Source organism: Mercenaria mercenaria, chromosome 13 (assembly GCF_021730395.1).
Source record: "Mercenaria mercenaria strain notata chromosome 13, MADL_Memer_1, whole genome shotgun sequence".
NCBI lineage: Eukaryota > Metazoa > Mollusca > Bivalvia > Venerida > Veneridae > Mercenaria > Mercenaria mercenaria.
Window position 1 is genome coordinate 69,617,746 of NC_069373.1, and position 26,010 is coordinate 69,643,755.

The 26,010-nt window shown below is 34.4% G+C and overlaps 1 protein-coding gene across 5 annotated transcripts; it reads right to left on the bottom strand.

The window, feature by feature from the left end:
• Positions 1-1,550: 1,550 nt before the first annotated feature.
• On the bottom strand, positions 1,551-22,036 carry LOC123529014 (uncharacterized). Of its 5 annotated transcripts, none has more exons than XR_008366849.1 (9): positions 21,613-22,027; positions 21,160-21,275; positions 20,386-20,496; positions 19,513-19,603; positions 16,357-19,209; positions 13,450-13,588; positions 10,935-12,067; positions 10,357-10,450; positions 1,551-9,679 (listed from the first exon to the last, which is right to left on the bottom strand). XR_008366849.1 is itself a non-coding variant. In XM_053522197.1 (8 exons), the coding sequence occupies exons 6-8, from the start codon at positions 11,170-11,172 to the stop codon at positions 9,040-9,042; spliced, it is 972 nt and encodes a 323-aa protein (XP_053378172.1). In that variant the 5' UTR covers positions 11,173-12,067; positions 13,450-13,588; positions 16,357-19,209; positions 19,513-19,603; positions 20,386-20,511; positions 21,613-22,036; the 3' UTR covers positions 1,551-9,039. The 5 variants fall into 5 exon arrangements, 1 of the variants encoding a protein (XP_053378172.1); XR_008366848.1 differs by having other exon boundaries at positions 20,386-20,511; positions 21,613-22,024; XR_008366850.1 differs by lacking the exon at positions 21,160-21,275.
• Between the last annotated feature and the right edge of the window lie 3,974 nt (positions 22,037-26,010).

The window sequence follows — 26,010 nt, forward strand, 5'->3', positions numbered from 1 at the left end:
CTGTCTGGGGAAAATCAGCATAAAACATATGGATATAAAGTTAATTGCGTACTTGTGAACGTTATCAGTCGTAGCACGTGACATGTATCAAGACGTACCTCATTTACATGGAACAGCTTTAGGGGAAATATATTTTGTTTACCGTTGATTTGATAGTTAAAGGCATCGTCTAGAGATTTGATGATGACCTTTTTAACTCTTGTCGATCTTATTTTAGCCAAAGTTAAACAATATTTGACCTTTCAGAAGAGTCATAGCGCGTGACAAAATAATCTAGTTACCGCTCACTTCATTTATTCCAATTACCCTATTCTGCAGGTTCTCGGTCATTTTAATGCGATGAATTTAACTACAAATCCGATTATGCATATAAGAATGATCATTGCCACCAAACAGGATCCATTAAATGAGCCGCGCCATGAGAAAACCAAGATAGGGCATTTGCGACCAGCATGGATCCAGATCAGCCTGCACATCCGCGCAGTCTTGTCAGGATCCATGCTGTCCGCTTTCAAAGCCTATTGCAATTAGAGAAACCGTTAGTGAACAGCATGGATCCTGACCAGACTGCGCGCAGGCTGGTCTGGATCCATGCTGGTCGCAAATGCACTATGTTGGTTTTCTCATGGCGCAGCTCATTTCATGATTTTAAACAGAACGTTCTGTTTGTACTTCCCTGATAGACATAGTTGATACATGATGAATTCCTGATTGTAGTGGTAAACCAGAAAGCTAATTCTAGTGCTGAACGGGGAAGCTGACAAAATATGTGTAATTTATGAAACAAAAAACATTTGCTTACAATGGAGAGCTAATGCAAATAGAGTTACATGTATTCGTTTTTCGGAGCTCATGCTAAACGAACAACAAAACTTTTAAACAGATTTTCTTTCTTTTCATATTGAATTTGCATGTATTAAACGAGTTGGCTGAAATAATGAAATGCGAGACTCTGCAGAGCATTTTATCTGTTCAATTAAATTCGTTCAATACATATAACCATTATTATCACGTTTTAGCTTTCAATACTGATTTTTAATTTTTATAGACAGAGTTGATTTGACCAGCATCTCCTATACCTTAAATGTCGTAGTAAATTCATTTTGACCCAACTAGGTCAAGCATGTTATTTGCAAATATAATCATTTATTACTTATAGCACCTGTTTAAGCTTAATCGAAAAGGCCAGGTTGAATAAATGTACCATCCGTTTTAAGGTTTTCATCCTTATTTGGAAGAGAAATGCAATAATCTATGTTGAAAGGATGGGGTCACGATCAGTCAGAACAATGGAGTAATTTAATTTCCCTACAGGAAATATCTCAAGTGATCAAACAGTTCATTGATAAATAATTTGCTTAACCTACGAGTGTGTTAGTCGTTATACTGGCAAATGTTTTCAATCAGCTCTTACTAAGAATGAAGAAAAGTATCATGTGACACTCAAAGATCAAAGATTAGCGGCAAATATCGTGTACAAGTACAAGTAAATATCTCTTTGAAGGTAATAAAAAATGAGGAAAAATTGAATACACAACAAGAAATACTAGTACTGGTTTTAATTTTAATTTCGAAATACTGGCATTGTAAAAATAACAAATGCAATAAAAGTCAGAATTTGAGTAAGTAAACTATGTTAGTAAGTAATAAACATAATTTGACAAAAATAAACAACAAAGAAATAACCAACACTTGTACTGATTAGAAAGACATATTATATTTTGTGAAATATGTTTGGCAAAAGATGACACGGTACTGTCTGGAACTAAAAGACTGCGCGCAGTTTTATAATGCATTGAAAATATTTTTTGATTTACATTTATATCGCTACCTTTTCTTAGTTTAATCGTATTTTATTACTTATTATTATTCACATTTATAATAACATATATCAATAAGTGTACATGTACAGCCAAAAATGGGTCGGGCCACAAGTTCTTGCAACATCTGTAAACGGCCCTTCCCAAAACCTTTTCTTCAGATAGTATAGGTACTATGCATTAAGTAAATAAAACATGGCTGTAGATAACATGTTGAAACTATACTGTAGATTTTTCAATCAATTGTAAGAATACATGCCATTTAAAGATTGTCAATAAGATCAATTTAAATATTTCATTTGAGTACGTTTTCTACACAAACTCAAAAATAACCTGTTTATCTCACCTTACGTTTAAAAATATAAATATATATGACATTTGTAGTTTGATTATATAAATATTCATATTACATTTTGTAGTTTGATAATATTTTCAAATAAACGATAACTTCAGAATTATAATGATGACATATTCAAGACAACATGGCAACTTCATAAAAAATATCATTAATTTGTCTTTATGTATATATTTATTTGGTACGCAACACAATAGCTTTTTGGGTTGGGGATTTAGTGTCGCACAGACACAGTTGTATACATCATATGGCGACTTTACAGCTTTGATGGTGGATGAAGACCCAGGTGCCCCTCCGTGCATTATTTCATCACGGCCGAGCACTTGGGTAGAACCACTGACCTTCCGTAAGCCAGCTGGATGGCTTCCTCACATGGAGAATTCAACGCCCCAAATGAGGCTTGAACCCACATTTGTGAAGGGCAAGTGATTCAATGTCAGCGACCTTAACCTCTCGGCCACGGAGGCCACATGAAACACAATGGTATCCTTTTATCTTTATTTGGTACCAAATTTAATTTGATAAACATTCTTTTGTACGGATTTTCCTTAACATATTACCGAATGCACAGAATGATGCATATAAAAATTACCACAAACGTCTTTAAAAATAAAAGAAAAAAATAAGACACGTGGAAATCTTACAAAAGTCTGGTTTTTGAAACCACAAACCATTTCATTTCCTATTTACAAAAAGCGGGCCATAATCCTTACGTAATGGATGAACGGGTTACAGTTCTTGATAACTTTACTCACCTATAGATGATTTACAAATGTACATCGTTTCAAAGCTATAGTATTAAAAAAGTTGACCTAAACAAAAAAATAACCAAAAAATGCTTATAATCTAGGCACATAAAAGGACACAACTCTGATAAATGCACCAGAGTGTTGTCGTCCTCGGCTTTCTAACTAATTCCACCTTTCATACTCCACAGTTCATAGGTCATAGCACATACATCACAGTTCAAACTTCACAATGTACACGCCATACTTCACAGTTCATAGATCATAGCACATGCATCACAGTTCAAACTTCACAATGTATACTTCATACTTCACATTTCATAGATCCTAGCACATACATCTCAGTTCAAACTTCACAATTTACACTCCATACTTCACAGTTCATAGATCATAGCACATACATCACAGTTCAAACTTCACAGTCACTGTTTTGGCTTTATTTCCTTGTGCTTGTGTATTTAATCGAGGTAAAATGTGATGCATAGTTGTATCTATAGACCAACATCTGGGTAAATTTAATATTATTATTTGCACTGCATGCAACCATAGCATTCTGAAAAGGTAAGTAGGTCCTACTCACAATCGTGCAAATGAAGCGCCAAGCATTGAAACGACTTTTAATCTTTAGCCTGCTGGTGGCAACTGATTTTGCCTTGCAGGCTGATCATGGTCTGCACTTTTTGCTATTCAGTCAGTAAATTTTCAGTGAACCCCCTTTTGAATAATAAGTGGTACTGTCCAAACTGAATGATGGGCCAGTCCATTTTAGAAATTTAGCAGGGTACAGGTTAAAGAGGTGTGAACCCTCTGCAATACTGTGTGTACATACATGTTTTTGAAGAAATATATGCGAATGACATTTACAACAGGAAAACAACAGAAGAAACTACAACGATAAAATTCGTAACTAAAATGATGAGAAAAGGAAAAGGAAACCATAATGATGAAATTGTGAAATTATCATCGTACTGATTGTTTCGCGATTTTCTCTTTTAATATCGTAGTTACCAGTTTTCACCATCTTTATTTCTAATTTTCACCACCGTGATTTCAAATGTTATGGTATAAAGTCGGGAAATAAAACAATACTGCTAGTGACATTTCTGAATTTATAAGACCTTGGTATTCTCGTGTTGGTAGCTCTTAGTCTAGAACTCAACATGTAGGCTGCTGGTAAGAAGCACGCTCGATTAAAGACAGTTTGCTTTCAATATATTTCAATAATGTATTTTAGAAGAACTAAAGTAGAAATGAACTCGGTGAGATTCAGGCTACGCATGTTCGGTTAGCTAAAAAAATGCGAGATTTTCAATCAGTAGGTCGTTGGTTTGGGCGATTGGATGCAGACAAAATGTTTGAGGTCATTCGTACTCAACATTTGATTCATGATTGAAATCTTCGTAGAACATGTAAACGATAGTAAGGAACCTGAAATATTGGTGGTTTTCTGACTACCGCGAAACCACCGCGTTAACCTTTAGCCTGCTGGCGTCAAGTGATTCTGCCTTTGCGACCAGTACAGACCAAGATCAGCCTGCACGTCCGTGCAGACTGATCATGGTCTACACTGTTTGTTATTCAGTCAGTAAATTTTCAATGAACACTCCTTCGATTAATAAATGGTATTATATATCTTTTCATTCTATGTGCAGAAATTTTAGCTATCCTTATAAGGAATAATCCAAAAATAAAAGGAATAAAAATTAATGGTTCAGAAAATTTAATTTCACAATATGCAGATGATACAAGTCTTACACTTAATGGATCTAAAGAGTCCCTTTTTAATACAATGTTAGTTTTAAAATTCTATGGAAAGATATCAGGCCTTAATATTAATACTGATAGAACAAAAGTCATATGGTTTGGTTCTCGGAGAAACAGTCAACTGGTAATGTGCCCTGAGTTCAATCTCTCTTGGGGAAGTAATGAGTTCACATTACTGGGCGTAAAATTTTCCATAAATCTTAATGAGATAGTTAACTTAAACTAGAATGGAAAAATTGAAGAAATCAAAACTGTCAAGCTGGTCAAAAAGTGTTATCTCACCTATGGGTAAACTAGTAGTTATTTAGAGCCTAGCCTAAGCAAAACTTAACCATTTGATATTAGGGATTCCAAACCCCTCACAAGAAAAAATTACTCTTTTACAAAATATGTTTTATAAATTTTTACGGAATAATGGCAATGATAAAGTTAAAAGAAACATAATTTCTCAAGAATATAGATTTGGAGGACTCAAAATGATTGACCTGAAAAGTTTCATGCATAGTTTAAAAGCAACATGGGTTAGAAGACTTCTAACAATGAATAATAAATTTAGTAATTTAGTAGAATTTATTTGTCCTGCTTTAAAATATATTTATATAAATGGAACAGATTTTACCAAAAGACTTTTACACCAAGATTTAAACCCTTTTTGGAGAGATGTGATACATAGTTATCACATTCTCTCGTGTAAGGTAATCCCTACCACTGGAAAAGCATACGCCTTAATAAATTTATGGAACAATCCAGATATAAGGGTTGGAGGCTCTAGTATTTTTTATAAAAAATAGCAGACAGCTGGAGTTATTTTTATAGGTGATCTACTTAATGCACAAGATGAGTTTTACACATATAGAGAATTTTGCAATACTTTTAATGCTAGAACAAACTGTCTTGAGTATAATGGCCTTATCGCATCAATTAGACATTTTTTGGAAAGTAAGGGTGTTCATAATATACGAAAAACTTGCAATCCAGTCATGCCTACCTGTCTGTCAATTATTACAAAAGACAGTAAAGGATGTAAAAATATTTACAAATATTTTAGATCAAAAGAGGAGTTTCCAAAATCACTGCAAAAATGGAAAGATGATTTTTATAACAATATAGGTATTGTGCTTGATGAAATAAAATATGACAGAGTTTTCAGGATTACCAAAGACCCTAAACTTCACTGGCTGCAGTATAGAATTAATCATAGGATATTAGCTACAAACCATCTATTGAAAAAATGAACATTTCTCAGGATGAGACATGTAGCTCCTGTAGAAACGAGCAAGAAACTTTAATTCATCTTTTTTGGAAATGTGATGTAATCAAAAAATTCTGGTTACATTTATTGACATATATAAATAGTAGTTGTAATACAAACATAGTAGAATTGAGTGCCTCAGATATATTATTTGGCAGTGACAAATATGACAGAATAATGAATATGTTACTTCTTTCAGCCAAGCAGTTTTTACACTATAATAGAGTTAAGGGTCAAATACCATAATTAGAAGTGTTCAAAAGACAAATACTTTTGTTTTACCAGACCGAAAAATATACAGCCTCTCAAGTACTTAACTTGACAAAATTTCAAACAGACTGGGGAAAATTAAAAAAATTAATAGAATAAACATACTGTATTATAAGTAAAATTTATCTTTCAGCAACAGTTAAACATTGATTTTGTTTAACCTCCAATTACCATGCTGAAGTTAGATTAGGTCGGTCCATCCTTGATTTTTAGAGCAGTTCATGTCAAAATCTACGGACCATCACGATAAAAATGCAATTTTAGCAGCCCGAGGTGCAGATCCTGATCAGGCTGCACTGCGGCGCAGAACGGCCTGGCTCTGCACCGATGGCAATCCTTTATAATTTCAGTTTAAAGAGGTTATGGGTTTGATTTACATTGATAATAAAAGAAAAATGATATCTTTGAGCAACTGTTACAGGCAAATAGTTTTGGATTTTTCTCTTGCTGACACTTAGTTGAGTTTTGTGTTTTGTTTTGTCTTTTGTGTGTATAAGTAACCCTCTGGACAGTCCACAGGCAGAGTGTCTTTTCTTGGAAAATCATCAATTTTATACAATATATTATATATATATATATATATATATGTATAAGTATAAACAGGGGTCCGACTTCCACTTTGTCTCTTATTTTTAAACTGTCTCCTAAAATCCTCGAATCTACATGCAATGACTATATAGTTGCTTGAGATACCTACTTTTAAACCTTTTTTTCTTTTCTTGGAACCCTGTAGACACTGAATAAGGAAGTAAGACAGTTTGGTTCACACTTAGGCCTTTTGTACTTTTTTTCTTTCTTTTTTCTTGGCAGAGGCCCTTTTTTCCTTTTCTCTCTCTGTTTGGGACCTCTTGTTCTCTAATGAGAGACTTATAGACTAAGAGAAATAATAAGACTGGTTTAAAATTACACATTGACATACATTTTGGTCTGTTTTATGAAAGATAAATAAGCTGCTTGATAATACCTCTCTCTCTATTAAAAAATCCCCTGTTTCTAGGATTGAACATTTTTAGAACTATTTTGTAAGATTAATCCTTTTGAACAAGGCATTAAATATATTGATTAACCTATGTGAACTAGGTATTGTAGTTGTTAAACTGATTTATGAATCATTGTGAACTAGGTATTGAATAGTTTGATAACAATGTTACTACACTAAGTATATACTATGCTCTGAAATTTGTTTAACTTATATCTATGGTTATATTATGTCTGTAAGATGTGATGCGGGATGGATCCCCGACCCCATCACATCATGGACGGGGATAATAAATGGGCCCCTTGTGGGCTGAAATTCAAAAAAAATGGTTTTGCCAAAATTGAATGATGGACTAGTCCATTTTAGAAATTTTGCAGGCTAAAGATTAAACTGCTGTGAAGCGATCTGAAGCGCCGGCTTCAAGAGCTGGAGTCGTCGGTGTCTTGCTTGGCGCTCACCATTAGAAGCGAGCTTTGCTTCTCTTCTCTCATACCCTGGTAACATGTATACTATTAGAAAGTCCAGAGTGATACGCATATGTTGCAAAATTTGTTCAGCAAAATATTTAGAACATACTTATCATTTTAAGACATGTGATTGACAATTCACCAATCTCTTGTTAGGCTGATGATTTTAACCTTATGGGACATAAACATGTTGGTGTGGATTACGTAGTATGTAAGGAAATGTATATTATACTAATGGATTAATGTTTGCCTTAAATATCGGAGAAAAAGGGTATTTTAACATTTCTAGCAAGTACTGGTAGACTAAGTTTAGTATTTTACCATCTTTGTCAAAAAGTTTTGGGGTGTAAAAATTCAGAACATGAGTGTCAAGATTCAGATTCATAACATAGAATTTCTAACGAAACTTACATATTCATACTTCTAGCAATTCTGTGTCATTTGCTGATTGTCTATACCACCTAAAGACCACGACACAGATGTGAACATTGTTGCGGTGTCGACATTACTTGTGTTATAACAAAAAGGTTCACATAGTTTAGATATTGTTTACATTCAGCTACCCACGTCCGACTGACGCCATACTTTCGGTGCATGTCGCCTACACACGAAAAAGCGACTTCGCCGGTTATGCGTAGCTATGGTTATTAAAACCTTCTACGAACTTCGCCTATAAGCAAAACTGCATCATAAATATATGACAAAATTGCACAAAGATTGAGAATTACAATCATATATCTCACATTGCAATAGACGGCCATTGACAGCAAAAGTCTACGCTATTTTTTAACAGCCCTCATATTTAAACAAACTTGTCGGTATTGGAGTTAAAAGCGGCATGTGTTACTCAGTCAGAAACAAGAAGCAGTCATTTTAGGGGATTCGTAAAACAAAAATGTAATCACAATGTTACTGCAGGTGGGTGGGGTGCTTAAATATTTGCTTGAAATTCATAAACAGTTACGGCAATTTTTTATATAAAAAGGCTTCTTGAACTGCTTTATTATGTAATGCATGTAATGCATGCATGTGAATAAAGAAATGATATCATACTGATTTTAGTTTAGATAAATTTGCAATACTTTGTTTAATTAAAATCTAAATACGAGTACTATCCGATTTTTAAAGTTTGACTCAAGATTTCTTTTGAGGACGTTTTTCTCCTGTATTGTATAAGTGACTAAAGATTATAAATCATCAAATTAACCTTATGCTGGAATAAGTGTAAGGTTTTGACAATTATCTAAAGTAATATAACCAGGCTATGTGTGGACAATATCAGGATCAATTACCAGGCTATGTGTGGACAATATCAGGATCAATTACCAGGCTATGTGTGGACAATATCAGGATCAATTACCAGGCTATGTGTGGACAATATCAGGATCAATTGCCATCAGCGTAAGCGGAGTACTGCGACCCTCTCTCTATTTCTGTATTCCCTTTCGTAGCCGGATGTGTTGGTTTTTCGACAACACAGTAACTTTCACTCTCCACATCGGACTGTCTTCCTGTTCTTTGGTGAGAAAATGATTTTCTGTTAACATAGTCAGATATTTCAACGTCTGTATCTGTCTGAGGTAGGGAGGCGGCAGAAAACGCTCGAGTATACCCAGAACTAGATGAGGTGCCGCTAGTATTGTATTCAGCAATGTAAGACGGATTTCCATTTGTAGCTAGACCTGTTTCCTCTGTGACCGCGGGAACATTTGTTTGTGATTCAGAATTTTCAACGTTCTCCAAGGGAATTTTAACCTCTGTGTTATCGTTACAATTCTGATCTTGAGGCTGTTCATAACTTCCAACTGGTTCGTTGTTGATTTCACTCGCGGATGCTCTTTCCGTCTCATTCACTTGGTACAGGGGTCCAGTAGGATGCATATTTTCCAAAATAGTTTCTATATCGTCGTATTCAGTTTCAAGGCCTTCATATTCATGCGACGGTCCTACATTGTCTATCTCCGCATACACATTTGTGTATTCATGTTGTTCTGCTGTTCCATCGTCAGATTTAGGACGCATTTTTCTACGTGAAAAAAAGAAAATATGTTTAACAAAGCTAAATAAACTCATATTTCTTATTATAATTGTTGCATGATTCGTGAACATTAGAAATAAAAGAAAATGCTATGTCCACAGAGATTAAGAAATCAGTCTTTCAAATTTAATAATAACAATCTATATAGTCGAGATACGGCATTTTAAGTGTTGATTTACAACGCAACTTTAGACGATGGTTCGTGATATTTGAATATGAAAAGAAAAACGGACCGTTTTGAAATTTGTGATGAAGAAAAATAAATATACTAACTGGCACTTTCAATTCGAAAGATATATACTTCAAGGGATGCATAGTTTATTTGTTTTAATCATTAGTGTTTTAGCTTTTTGATGGAGACTTTATCTTCACTCCGGGTAAACAAAGAATGCATTGTATCGGGCCTTTTAGCAATCCCGAGAAAAGTAATATACATCGTGAAAAGCAAGAATATTATGAAATCAGTTCTAGTTTTGTCTGAATGTTTTTTTGCAAATGTAACATCAAATTGAGCAACTATGTAGCAATCCTAGTGTACCAGTACCCGGATTAACAGGTGACAGTGCGACTGACAGCGTCACAACCTGCAATACCAGGTGCAATTCTAATATGTGGTCCTGTTTCAATAGCCTCAAAGAAAAGCAAGTGATTAGAAATTGACTTACTTCTGACGAATACAGTATATTACAATACCGAAGCACAATACAAGAATCGCCACTACTACGATTATGATTATTACAATCAACGTTCTTCCGTCACCTAAAACGAAACCAGTTCATGAATTTAGCTAAAAATGATGTACTATTTTCACAACAGAACCATGTTAATAAATGACACACAGAAACAATGATTATACCACGTTGCCGCTGATTATCATTATTTTATCAGGTCATACGTCTGTCTCATCCTGTCTGATTTCACATATAATTAATTTTACATTAAGTAAAACAATATTATACCGAATATAAAAACGTGACTTCGGCCGTATGCTTTTTATTGCTGAAGTAAAGGAGTACATGTGATAAATACAGTTACATTAAAATGAATTCTTATCATGTGTCATTAGAATCTGCTGTTGCAAGTTACATAGATCTTGCTGGCTTTTCAAAAGTTAATTCTTTATTTCGAACAAATTGGTTTACACAACACTGAACGTATTTTAATGTTACCAACTACTACTTTGTCAGTTTCAGAAATAGTTTTAAATGAGAGCTACAAAAACAAATACTAGATAAATTATTACCATCTTCTGATTTTACTGAAACTTCTGTAGTCGTCTTAGTTGTAAATGTTTGGTCGTTTGTAGTGAACTTGGTAGGAAAGAACGTAGAGGAAATGATGTCAAATTTTGTGGTTACAATGCTTGATCTTTTTAATGTGGTGGAAAATCCATCTTCACATTCGGAACCATTTACACAACCAAATAAACAAATACCATCTAGCTGTCTGCATATATCACCTTTACAATTATGACACCTCATTTCGCAACGTTGTCCATAGAACCCGTTTCTACATCATAAACAAGTTCCAGTTGGTAAGCAAGAAGTATTCTCACACGTGTTCGGGCATAGATTTTCACAGAAACGCCCGTACCATCCTGGTACACATGTGATACAGAGGCTGGTGTTCTTGTGACATGGTCCGACACAATTGCTTCCGCACGTTTTGTTGCAAAATGAATCCCAGTAACCATCTTCGCAGACGTAACATTGTCCTGTGTGTTGTTGACATGATGTGAGGCAATGATGTGAACAAGTATACTGACATCCTTCACCGTAGTAGCCATTCACACACGTGACACATGTCCCATTCTTGCTGCATGGACCATTGCAATGCTTTGGACAAGATGAAGCACAGTGCTCACCATAATACCCATTCTTACATGAAAAACAACTTCCGGTATGAAAGTTGCAGGTTCCGTTGCAATGTTCTGAACAGGATTGTTTACAGTTTGATCCAAAATACCCTTGCTTACAATCAATGCAATTACCGTTCGAGGAATCACACTTTGACTGCTTACAATTGGTGCTACATTTGATATCACATGCGTTGCCATAAAAACCAGCCGGACAAACTACACATGTGCCATAGTATTGGTCACATCCCTGTGAGTAATCTGTTTCAAGACAAGCTACATTGCAATGGCGTCCGTAGAGTCCGTATTTACAGCGTAAACAATTGCCGGTTATTCTGTTGCATTCGCCATTGCATCCGTCAGGACAGCGCACATTACACCAAACACCATACCAGCCGGTCTTACACAGAGCGCAGTTTCCGGTTTCCATGTCGCACCCTGAACTGCAGCCCTCGCTGCAAGACTCAAAACACCAAGATGCATATCTGCCTGTTTTACATGAGTCACAATTTCCTGTGTACCTGTTGATAACAAAAAAGTACTAGTAACTCTTTCCATAAATTAACCCTAATCAAGCATGTCCAACAGATTTCCTCCGGTGAATGGAACGCTTTGTTATTAGATATATGCAGAACATTACATGTACTTGCACAAAACATCTGTTGGAAAAAACACCTTAACTGGAATTTACTTTTTCATGTATAAGAAAACGGTTTGCATGTTGTATCCAAGGATTGTGCAATAACAAATAAATCAAAGCTATAAAACATCATAAGGTTCGCATATTGACCTCGTAATTAAGTTAAAAAATAGTATTATAAGAACCATCTGAAGCATAGAAGGCGACATAGCAAAATGATAGAATACTTGATTGAGTTTGTTCATTACATCTATTTTTAATAGCCGTGTTGTGGCAGTAAGAAGTCGCCCCGTGCTTTCTAAGTGTTCCTCATAACACAATGCAGGAGGTGTTAAAGATGTGTCACATTTCATTTCCTCCCATGAGCAGACTCAATCAAATCGAGTATATTACTGATTTATTTGACCGGCTTTTAGGGATGTACTACATTTGAATAATCTTCACGAAATCAGTCGTTAAGAGCCGTGTGTTGCTTGTAAAATGACACCCCGTACTTGTCAACAGTTCAATTTAAGCCAGTGCTCAGGGTGAAAGGGCGTTGCTCAGTTTACGACCCTTAAAGACTGCTGTTTTTGATGTTGTTAAAATCTGTGATAAGAACCCTTAAACTTAATGTGCAAGCAAGCAAATTAATGGTTTATTCGGTACTATGAAAGACATTAAGGTGTTTTGAACATAGAAACATGAAAAAACATCATGGTAATCGTCTAGGCTTTACGGTATTTGATGGCAAAATGCATGCACAAAAAGGCCCGGAAATGATGTTTGAAAATAATCCCATCTTCGTATTATTGAATGAGATCTGTTGTTGAATATAGGTCACATATTAAACAGACTGCTGGGTGCACGTGAAACTTCAATGTATGTACATACAGGAGAAACAGATATTTTTTTATTATTCACGCTATTATTGTTTTCCTGAGTTGTTACTATTATTAGTGTTATTATACGCATATCATAAAACTTTGAAAGACAAAACTCATACTTTACTTTATATTATAATTCTATTGCAATTAAGACGATGGTCAATAATAAACTCTACATAAAATCTAATATAAATTACTTTTCCTTCTTCCTTATTTCAGTTCTAAACGTTTGAAATATCGATGAAAATGTCATAATTGTATTATTTGGCTAAGTAGCCTGGTTGGGATCATTAAAAGCAAACAATATAAAACTTTTAAATTATACAGAGTTTTGACAATTTAACCACCGTCAATATCGTTGATACAAGACATTTAAATCACAGAATATGTAATTTACCTATCGCACGAGTAGTTACAGAATTCGCTGCAAACGCCATCGCAGAATTGATCGTATCTGTTGCTCGTGCAGTTGTAACAAGCTCGTGTCAATACGTCACATCCGCCAACGCATGCGCTGGCACACTGGCTGGCACAAACTTCAGAAAATAAGAAATATCATGACATATTTATAGTATTTTGCTGTTTGAGAGTCGATTGAACTGCATATCAATATACCTTATATGTGTGGTCGAAGCTCGTTAGACTATAACCCACAAACGTTTGGTAATTCCGAGCAATATTGTTACGCTATAGCCGATGTAGTTTTTAAGGAAACTTCAATTGGTTTGAAATATATTTCTATGATTACGCCAATTCTGTAGAAAGCGATTGGCTAATAGCGGCAGCTTTTGAAAGTGTTACACTATGGCTGAAGTAAGCCTTTGGGGTACTACTATACTTTTATAATATGTTAAACGACAGGAGGTAACTAAGGCTGGCAGGTTTTATTGTACTCAACTAGAGGAACTCCTTTATCAGTTAAACTATAGTTTATTAAACTAAGAGTTTCCACAGAAACAGTTCATGTTCAGCAACACACATCATTCAGAAATTCACACAATAAATCTGTAAACATTTCACAGTTCTCAAGAATAGTGTGATAATATAGCAACTAATATGCATTAATGATAACAGTTGAACCCAACCTCTGGTGAATTTTGATAATTGTCAGTAAGCTTCAAATACGCAAATGAGCAACAGTTAAAATTAATTTAGATCCAATGAAAAATAGCAGTTATATTCAGCTAAGAGTTTAAAATGCTTATCAAAAGTTAAAATACAGCAGCAATAAAAACACACCAAGTGAGACAATCTTTGTATAAAATTTGTTAAGCTTCTTTATTTATAAATATTTCTTTAGAATTATTAAGTATAGCAGCCGCTCAAGGCCGGAGATTTAAGATTGTGAACCCTGAAAACAGGCAGAGTGGAGTATTTAAACCTCCCAGACTTCACAGAAATAAGTGTGGAAGCGCACACTAAAAAATGCGAGGATATGTGAACTCCACATAAATAAATGTGAACCCAGCTTCACACAAAATATTGTGGAGTTGTGGAAGCTGTGAACTGTAGACTGTTATAAGAAACAAACGCCAATATTTCTATTAAAACATAAAAGATCATAATAAATATTGGTATGAAAAGAAAGAAAAATGAATAATCTAAATGATTATAACCTCAAGTTTCCTTTTAGGTCAGTTTCATGGAAGCATTTTTGCTTTAAAGTTAAATGATATTTCTTTCTACAGTCTCCAGGCAGCAGTTGCTAAGCAACTACCTACAATGCATTGCAATTACAACAACAACAGCATGTCTGCAAAACCAGGAAATCAGCTGTTTCTAGTGATTTAACAAGAATTACTGCTTATATAAATTTATAAAGTAGGTGAGGCTGGGCTAAATCAAAAGTTTCAAGATCAAACTAGATAAAGAATTGTTTCAAATAGCCTATAACCCTGTTAAGCTTAAAGTCTCACTGAGTAAAGTAGGTCACAGGACCCTGAAGTATTAAAATATCTACTGTTCCATATCTGTTGACAGACGATACCAGACGTCGCAAGCAATATCGGACCGATATAATGCGATGTCATGCCATTTAAAACTCTATTCGGCCGATATTGACTTAATACGTAGTGCTTCCTTTTCCATATACCAATACATTTATTACTTGAAAATATAGATGTATCAACATCTGCTATAATGTATTGTTTTTTGTTGTTGTTGTTTTTGTTTTTTGTTGGGTTTTTTTGCAAGGTATAACTTTACACCGACACATTTGTAAGTGGTATGTTGACTGTCCAGCTCTTAATGATATAATTATGAAGGAACCTAGGTGACCTGCTGGGCTTTATTTCAGACTCGGGCGGGCACCTGGGAACCGCCGACTTTCCATAAGTTAGCTGGATGACTTTTTCACATGACATAATTCTACACTCAAAGCGAGGGTTCGAACCCACAACTGTGATTGACAAGTGATTTGAGTTCAGCGACCTAACCACTCACGAAGGTCATACGCTAAAATGTTGTGGTTAACTGTTAGGGGGAGACCACTGCGTAGAGGATTGGGAAACCCATTACTCACGGTTTCGGGAATGACTAGGTTTTTGAAATATTTAAGGTAGCAAGGTACACTTAGATGCGAAAAATTTGGGCACGGACGGTCTTACATGTAGCGTGTCGCAATATTGCACTTCCCCTATGAGCAAAATTTGGGTGGCTATTTTATAAATTGTGTGCATGTTTTGTGCTTTTAATTAATGGCAAGATCAGAATTCTCATACAAGAATAAAGAAAGTTATCAAAGCGAAAGGTTTACATCATCCATAAAAAATAGCGTGCCAAAATCATCAATTTTGCACCTTTTGAACAGTCTACAATGATCCCGCTGCAAGAACACTGTCCAGTTTTATTGCATTTCTTAATTTAATAGTCCTTACTGAACGTCAGGACATAAACGGAATGGGGGCCCATCCAGCTCGTTTTTTCGGAAAATAACGAAAATGTTCCTGAGTATCAATGAAGAAGCACAGAACCCTTCCGTGAATTGAATTTTTCCGCGAAATGGTGTCTCATTGATCATACAAAGCTACCAGCAGTTAGTTTTCCAACTGACATCAGAATTTTACATGTATCGGCTGTATAAATTTTCTAAAGAATTAATAATCATTATCTCTCACCTTAATTTACAGACATCCCAAATCACGATGTTCTCTTTATAACAAATATTGACGGGGGCCAAAATTCGAAAGTGTACCCTGCTACCTAAATGGTTTGTTAACATCTACAGGTAAGTTTACTTAAACTCGTATGTTAACAATTAAACAAATATTGATAACTTCATTTTAAACCAAAAATGAAATATTACCTTGGATATGAGTTGCTGCAGACGACACCACAAATAAAAAGCTAATAACGTCAATCACTAAAACATACCCGTAAACAATGTCAACAAAATTTATCTTCCTCATATATGATATTCATTGTTTAATTTACTATTTAAAGCGATACGTTTCAACTGAAATAGAAAAGTGGAAATCCACAGGTCGTCCAACACAATAATATGAAACTATTGCAGGATCGGTTTGATTGTTTCATCTTTGTTAGTTAAAGGTCGTTTTTTTGTACCAGTTCCCCTTGGTAGTCCGCAAGTTGTTCGTCTGAAATGCTTACATGGGATTTTTCAAACTTAATACCTATTTTCACTTATCTAGTTATTATCTGTTGGTCACAACACTGAAACATTTACCAGACGATATTCAAATATTCCACTAAGCCAAGTGGTTAAGGTCGTTGACGTGTGTGCATTCTAAACGCCACAAAGATTGTAGTATTTTGCCATATATGGTAGCCAACCAGCTGCTTATAGAGGTTGGTGGTTCTGGTTTTACTCTGTTACCCCGTGAGTTGTACCTTGGGTCACCCTCTACCGTTCAAAACTATGAAGTCGCTATAAAATCTAAATTTTTGTCATTTCATCAAAAGAATCAAAACTGTATAAAGTGTGGCTCATTTTACATTTTTGACAAAACTTCTGTTCAAGTATAAATGTGAAAGTGGTGTATGGTATATACGTATTCGATGTATGATTTCTTTTTGAAATTTGTCGAAAGAAACGAAGCCTAGTGGACACTAACAAACGTTGATCAGACTTAGCCTTCTGTGAAAAAAAATCATATTTAAAAATCTTATTTCCTTTGTGATTTTACAAAACATGCCAATTAATACAGTTACTTATCTCAAGCCTTGATCCGCGCCACCAATGTTAGTTTTTGTTTTGTTTTTGTTTTTGGTAAAATCTAGTCAGCTACCCGTTTTACACATACTGTTCAGCATACTAGTAACCAGAACTGAGCAACCTGGGCCTTGACCTGATTCTCTACACTATCCGCAGTCACTTTTAAAAAAGATGGAAAATAGCATATATAGCAGGCAATAAAGCAAAGAAAGCAAAGGGCAAATTTAATAAACACAACAATTGAAACAGTTATACCTATTTGTGAGAGGAGCCGTGGTTTTGATTTAGATTATTTTCTTCCACAACCGTCTATTCTATATGTTCTGAATATCTAGCCTCATTTGGATATAAATTTAATATTCAATGACTTGTAGCTGTAATCCATATCGAAACTTAATATACCTGGCATACATGGCATACCTCGGCATTTAATCAACACCAAACACTGGTTTTAAGCTTGCTATTTGCTTATTACACAGAAAGCAAGGTAAAAGAGCAGTGGACGGTAGAATACATATTCCACTAGACCATTAACGCCCACGATCAGGCTCAATTTTTGACATGTTGGGCGACCTGTAGATTATTCCACTTTTTCTATTTCTCTGCATTTGACACTTTTGTTATGTTTTTGTCGTTTTTTTTTCTTTCTTTCATTGTCCTTAATCGTATGTATTAAAGTGCTGCTAGCAGAGATAAAGTTGATTGAAATATATTATAATTATCAAATACATTAAAGGTTCATAGTTATATAACAATACCGATTTTAAACTAGCTCCTCGTGTAATATGAAATGAAGCTCCATCTCTCTTTTACTGATAAATCGGTTTTATTATTAAAATTGCAACGTGCATACAATCATGCGTTTATTAAGCAAGACTAAACTTTTCCCGAAATATTTCGTTATACATGTATATGGAAATATTCGGAAATTGTTCTATCCTTGGAGAAAGTAATGTTGCAACAGGAACATATTTTTCACTTCATAATTTTAATTTTAAAATTGGCAAACACGCGGCAAAATATACCTTAGATAAATCGTTTTGGGGCGGGCTATGGTAACTCAGGGACTGTAAGAATTTGTTGAATAAAGCTCAATTTCTAGTACATAGCCGAGCACTTTATATGAAGAACTTCCACTTTTTTGTTCAAATTTTCGATACTTGTATGTAAACGTTTTTATTTCTAGTTCAATTTTCATTTTCTCGCTCAAGGAAAGAAATAGATGAAAAGTGTGTACCTTTTCCTATAGCTTTTATACTATTTTGTTAAAAAATACAAAAATCTAAGTGGAAGTAGGGGAGACCGGGGCTAGTTGATACACGGGGCAGGTTGTTACAGCGCTTGTTTGATATGTATCAATTTGTCGATATTGTTTTTTCAGTGATAGATGAGGTAGTTGTTCTATCTACAGGTTTTGTTTTTTCCATCTGTGAGAAGGCCGGATTGTATATTGCAAGATCAGTATGTTCAGGTATTTCTGACTCTCTACTTTTTCCTAAACTGTACGTTTTAGTTTTACCAACATTTATTCGACTATTTGGCCGACTTCCTTTTAGTTGATTGTGAAACGATCGTCTGTCTGTGTGTCTGTTCTCTGTATCGCTCACTGTCTCTTCTGGTACTATAAAGTCACAGTAATTACTCATACGAGTTGTTATACCTGTAAAATCGTCAACTGGGTTGCGCATGTCTGGAATAACATGCTCTAAATCGTCAAACGACATGTAAGCTCCAGATTTTGAGCTCTCTTTTGACTGTCGCTCACTGGCCAATGTCTCTTTAGAAAGATCACGCCGTTTCTCTATATCTTTTAGATCAACAGTAATAGCATCGTATGACTTGTATGCACCAGATTCCCTAGTGCTTGGTGTATCTTGAGTCGCAGAGAGTCCAGAAATCCTTCCAAGGTCACCACTAAAGCTTCTGTTTTCTGCTCCTTTCCCTATTCCTTGTTTGTAATTGATCAACTTGATATTTCTTCGCCTTTTATGAAAATGAAAAAGAGCTGTATTTTTATAAACACAATTTGAAAATGATTACGTATCCCTTTATCTATTTTAAGGCTACAACACTCCTTTACTTGCGTTTGAAAGAAGTGCTAGTTGACATTCAAACATAGTTAGAGAGATAAAATTTTACAAATAAATTTATCATTGATTTGCATTTGAATATTCAGTTTTTGTATGTCAGGTGAGTTGTCGAGTTATTCCTTGACAATAAATCAATTGTACGAAATATATAAACTGTTTTTCATAAGCTGATCACGTTGTGACTGGGATAACTTACTTTTTTATAATGTAGTAGACAAAGCCTCCGCAACTTAGTGAAAGAATAGTTAGGGAAACAGTTACTATAACAACAAGGGTGATATTGACACCTGAAATAAATGAAAGAACTTTTAACCAGAAAAAAATCTGTTTTCTACTTCTGACGGTTTTACAAATAAACGTTTGTTGTTCCTTTAATTAATACACAATCATGTTGCTTTTTCAATTCATGCAGAATCAGATGACGCCTTATTTCTGTGACTCCCTAACGAACATAGGCATCAGCTCCTGACTGGAGAAGTGATTAGTATACGAGTTGCCATACATACTACAGTTACGATAAAAGTCGGACAATGTAACGACATAACTTCAACTTCTACGAATGAAAAGTTAAACATGTTTTCTTTTTAAAAGGCAACACTATTCTTTTATCAGTTATGTCTACTAGGACTTATTCATTATTTTCAACATTGGCTTTTAAATAAGTACGTAGTTCATGAACATGTCAATATTTGATCAAAATGGTTCCATGTCATTATAAAAATAACAGTACAGATTTATTTAATTTCTAGATAAGCATTTGAGCTGCACTGCATTTAGTCTTTAACATATGTTTTTTTAGTTTTCCAGTTAATACTGAAAGAAATCTTAACTCAAGAAACATTAGGTATAAACTATTAAAATGGTTATTTGCTAAATGAATCGCACAGCAGTGTGTGAATATAATGAAGTTATAAAATCACTAACATTGCCTCCCCATGGCCAGCTATATTCTTAAATTTCAAACAGTTATATCTTTTTCAATATTAGTTCGACTTAAAAGAATACTCCATATTATTATCAAATGATCTGATGAAGGCTGTATTTTAAAATGACTTCAAAAGAAAGATACCATTGTTTGAATGTTCAGGAAGATCCGTGGTTAATGCCGTCATAATTGTTCGACCATCTGTATTGACATTTGTGGTATTCATTGTGGTTTGATAGTTCCAGTGGCATTCATCTGATAAAAGCAAAACTGAAATTAACAAAATGGTTAAAGAAAGACGTTTCCGGTAACACATTGACAGTCAAATTGAATAAACACGATCCAACCGATTTGATATTTCTTGCTAACATGATAATCTTCATTTTTCAATTTTGTTGTCATTAGGCTATCTTTTATACTTAGAGGACGTGCCGTTTTCAACAGTATTTCATTTATGTAACGGTGGCCAGTTAAACCTAACAAGTGTTCCTGGATTCTGTATTAGTACTAACCTGTTCTCCGCAAATAATGCCAACTTCCCTGCATGAATCAGAGGTGGAGGACGAATGATTTCAGACACAATGTATTTTATCAAATCGTCACGGAGAACATACGCGTCGCCCGAGGATCGAACTCACGACCCGTGATTTATAGATCTGCGCTTTCTCTACTGGGCTAATTTTAAGCGGGCGGGCCTCCACTAAAATTTAAACCTTGTTGCCGAATGGGAATGAAACGGAAGCATTCTGTTTCAGTACTTTGGAAAGCACTATACACCCGCGTGTATTTGATAAGCATAGTTTTAATAAACACGTACCTTATCAACATAATGCATTATAATATGATATACTTGTATTGTAAGTTACACATATATGAAAGAGCTGTACGTATTTAGAAAATCTATAATTCAAACCCTACATGAAGTGATTCTATCGAGCTGCGGATAAAGCCAATCCAAACCAAGGTTGAGATTTATCCAAAAAGAAGGTTCTACCGTGGTTTTGGTCGTATCTCAAGGCGTGAATAACCTTCATCTACAATTTATAGTGTGTGGTAAATTCATTTAATTAAACAAGGTATGGTTGATCGTATTTGCCTACTTTCATGGCAAAATGTGCGCATCCGCTAAGTTAATTGACATGCGTAAGTATATACCGGTAGTAGTTCAATTATATTGTACTGGTATTTTTTTTCAGAATACTTTGTATTATAACTAAGAAATTACTACGTGCCTTATCCATACAACAATTGTACTTTCCCAAACACATGAACGAGGTATGGATTAATTAATATCCAAAGAGTGAAAGGATGTTTTTGCAACATTTCAAAATTATAACCAACGTAAAATAAGTTTTAGTAATTTATAGTTACCTGAAGTATAAGTTATTTCTCCTCCGTTGATTAATTAATTATGTCAGTTACTAACTCCATATAAAAGTGTTGATATATACTAGATTCTGGTTAGAATTCTCATCTTGCTCAATTATCAACTTCCTGGTCAGAGGCTATAAAAGATTTACACAAAACCCGACATTTATTTAAACAATATTTATCTTCCTGAATATAATGAAATAAGATTTGTAGTGTCACGTTTTGTAGATTGTGTTCGTTAACGGTCTTGAACATAGAAATGATTGCAAGTTTTCTCAACATTTTATAGTTTTTTGTTGTTTTTTTTTTTTCAAATTCAATGACGATCACAATTACATTTCGTATTTTACATGCAGTCTTATATTTCATCAAAATGAATACATTTCTATGTCAATATTTAATACTAAATATCAGTTTATGACATTTTTATGGAAACTCCATATACTTGATTTGTTTCAATTTTAACCCTTACCCTGCTAAATTTCTATACTGAATGTGTCCATCTTTCAATTCGGACAGTACCGTTAACTGTTAAAAGGGGTGCTTACAAAAAAGATACTGACTGAATGGCGAACAGTGTAGATCTTGATCAGACTGCACGAATGTGCAGGCTGATCATGATCTACACTGGTCGCAAAGGAAGAATCAATCGTGTCAGCATAATAAGAGTTAAATAGATAGATTTATTTCGGTAAGGAGTGCACATACATAGACAATTAAAAACAACATGTATAGTAATTACAACATAATAACATAATGCATACATGAAATTAAAATTAGCCATGACAGGCACACCGTCACCAAGGATTACACAAAAAAGAGAAAACTCTTATTTCCATTGTGGTCCTTTGTGTTGGTGGCATGACATAGAGAGGCATAACAGAGTTTACAGAATTATGTGAATAGATGGAAATTGAAGTATGTGACTAGATGGAAATTACACAGCTATAACAAATAAAGAATTATGTGACTAGATGGAAATTGCACAACTATATCAAAAAGTAAAATGCGAGCTTAAATTAAAATGTTTATACATTGAAGGTCATAAGAATAGTTATTAAAACACATTAAATAGTTATCAAAACACATTAAAGTAATTATGCTAAACTGTCTAGTAAATAATTCTTTACTAACATTTTAAAAACAGGTAATTTCTCAGTCTGTTCTATACTAGCAGGCAACTTATTCCATAGGGAAATACCAGAAAAGAAAAAGGACTTTAACCCAAAACCTTTGACTTTTGGAACAGCAAAAGCACCTTTGTGACTTAACCTTGTCCTATATGAATGAACAGTATCCTGTGGGATAAAATTGTCTCCCATGTAATCCGGGGCTAACCCATTTTTTATCTTAAAAACACGTTTGTTGACTGGTAACCAGTTGAGAGATTTAAAGTGCTCTGGGCCAATGTGCGACCTAGCATCAAGGTCCAGAACAAACCTCATTAACTTATTCTGTGTGGTTTGGAGCTTGGATTTAAGTAACTGAGTCAGACTATGGTACCATATAGAACAGGCGTAATCAAAATGACATTGGATTAGGGCCATGACAAGAAGTTTCTCGTGTGTTGAGTAAGATAACGTTTCTTCTGATATAAATATTTTAACCTTGAGTTAGCCTTTTTTAATATGGAGCGAGCCATTGAATCGAAGGAAAGGTTCTGATCAAGGGATGCACCAAAATATTTGACAGTAGAAGTTGGTTCAATAGTTGTACCATTACATGTAATATCAGGAGTTGGATTTGACCTTATTCTATGTTTAGATCCAAATAAGATTGACTCAGTTTAATGTGAGATTCAGGAGTTATTCAGTAGATCTAATGAAATTCGGTAACGGATTTGAAACATATATCAAGAAACAATAAATGCATGTATTTTCATTGTCAAAGATCAATTTGCAACTGAAAGAGACTATATTATTTCATTTGTTTTTCATAACTGCTCTGTTTTTGATAAAAAGTAAATTGAATAAGTTCAATAAGTATTTCAGAATTGGAAGAGTTGTTATATTGACCATTAATGAATGTGTCGGAAAGGAAAACGTATCTGGGTAAATACCGTCTAATAATTTATGAAATAAATTAATTCAAATTTAATTGGTTATAACCTTTATAGACGTGAACCCAAACTGGAATGCTTATATTAACAGTCTACTTGAATTAGTTAAAACTTATACTGGTATACTGGACAAAATTGTCACTACAGTACTGTACATTTGAAACTCGATATCTCGAATTCTAAGGGATCCAGCGTTTTACTTTGAAATAACCAACATTCGACTCAAATTTTTGCACATGTTTTTGAGACGGGGCTTGAAACTTCGAGATATCGAGTTCGACTGTATTTGCCTTGTAACTTCACTTTTCATTAAATTATTTCAACAAATAAGAATGAAATATTCGTTTCTTATCATATAGTAAGTCTATCCTTAGGCTTTTTTGCTGCTGAAAAAATACAAAGTAAAGTTTATATAAGTAAGTTTTAAAAATACCGGAAGACTTAAATCACATCTACCGATGTGTCAATACTAACTGACAGAATGTAAATGTCATAAATAATAAAATATACTTACTTACTTACTTACTTACGTACTTACTATATATCTTTATGAATGCACCAATGGCTGCCATATTCTGGGGAAGAAACGAGATACGTAACTCATTGATTCTGTCTCGAATTCTGTAACCAAAATGTTGCCAATTAAGTGGTTTTAATAGATGAATTGCGACAAATATTAGTTTAACAATAATTAACGTATCTATGCAGTACTAAATTCTGATCTAAACAGCTCAAACAAGTTACTGAATACAAAACTTAGTGATGAGTGAATATAGACCCCAAGATTTTAGGGTACATCTGAATCTTAATTTTAAGATACAAGTTAATATGAACTGTGACAGAAATGTTCTTTTCGTGATATTTAAGATGTTACTAATGCTTACTGTTCATAATTCTTGCTGCTGTATATTGCTTTTTGTCTTGGATATTTTTATTCAAGCTTCTAACTGTTTGATGAAACATGCATATCGCTCACACTGTTCGTGTATGCATTTGCGTTTCTCTTTTCGAGCCGGATAAAAAGCTCCCCTGCCTAAAACTACGATCCAAAATAATTTCAGTAATTTTTGTAGCAGATGTGGTAGTGGTACAAACACTGGCTTTTACTTAAAATTCCTATTTCTAATATTGTGTAATGTGTCGCGGTTATAAAACATCTCTCCTTATTTGGTACTTTCTGGTCATATGGGATCACAGAGTGCGTTCAATTTTACTACTATAGAGGTGCTAGATGTGGAGGTAGGGGGCGTGAGAGGTAATGCACATTTATTTGCCTCTCATGAACAATCTCGGCTAAACCGAACCGTCTATTTTATGCTTCATTGTGTTCTATGCTTCGGAAGGATCTTCTTATAGAATTTATTGTTACTTCTTTATAATTTATATCATAAATCAAATTATCATAAAGCTTTGTGAATTCTACATGTTGTACAAAAAAATGTGCAGCTCAATATCTTCAACACGTGACGTTATATTCTTACGTAAACCAGGACAAATGTTACAAAAAAATGAGCAGAGAAATAAATACACTAAATGTATTCCGCTCTCGCAGTAAAATGTGTCCGTTAAGGTACATAAATAGTTGTCATGCTGTGTTGAGAGAGGAATGAATCTGTCAAATGAGAAATGCTATGAAATCCGAAGTGTCACTTCAAGTCGAAGCTTTAGACAGAATAAATCTCAGAAATATGGGGGAAAACATCAAATTAGGTTCGATTTTGGACAAAATGCCATTGATAACGATAGGGCTTTAAGGTTCATTTATATTAAGGAGGAAAGTGCACGATAGAAAGCGGTTAATGTTAAATAGAAAACGTCCCAATCTTGCCAGGAAAAAGAGATAAATATAAGTACTTTAAACATCTTTTGGGGATTGAGCAAATATAACATACCCTTAGATTTTCAAAAATCTTTAAAAAGGGGACGGGGTGCTTTTGGAAGTATTGCACGCAACTAGGCAACCCTGTAGCAGATTTTTTGAGTTTTGAGCGGAATTATATTATGGAGAAACATTTAATTTACTCCATGACATCAAATGATATAATTCAAAAGATAACACCTATCTATTTCCTAAAGACGCCTTTCAGTGAAACAAAAAATTGCAGACACAACCACGATAGTGTCAATATCAACAAAATAGTAAATAGATTGGAAATCAAAAAAAATCATGGGTTACAATATGATAAAAAAAGCAAGCGAGGTATATGCAGTCAGATGTACTTAATGATATTCAAATACACACTAAGAAGCATTTAACTAAGAGACCATAGATAGAGCAGCCAGTCCAAACGTAATTGAAATTCATATGAGCCGTGCCATGAGAAAACCAACGATAGTGG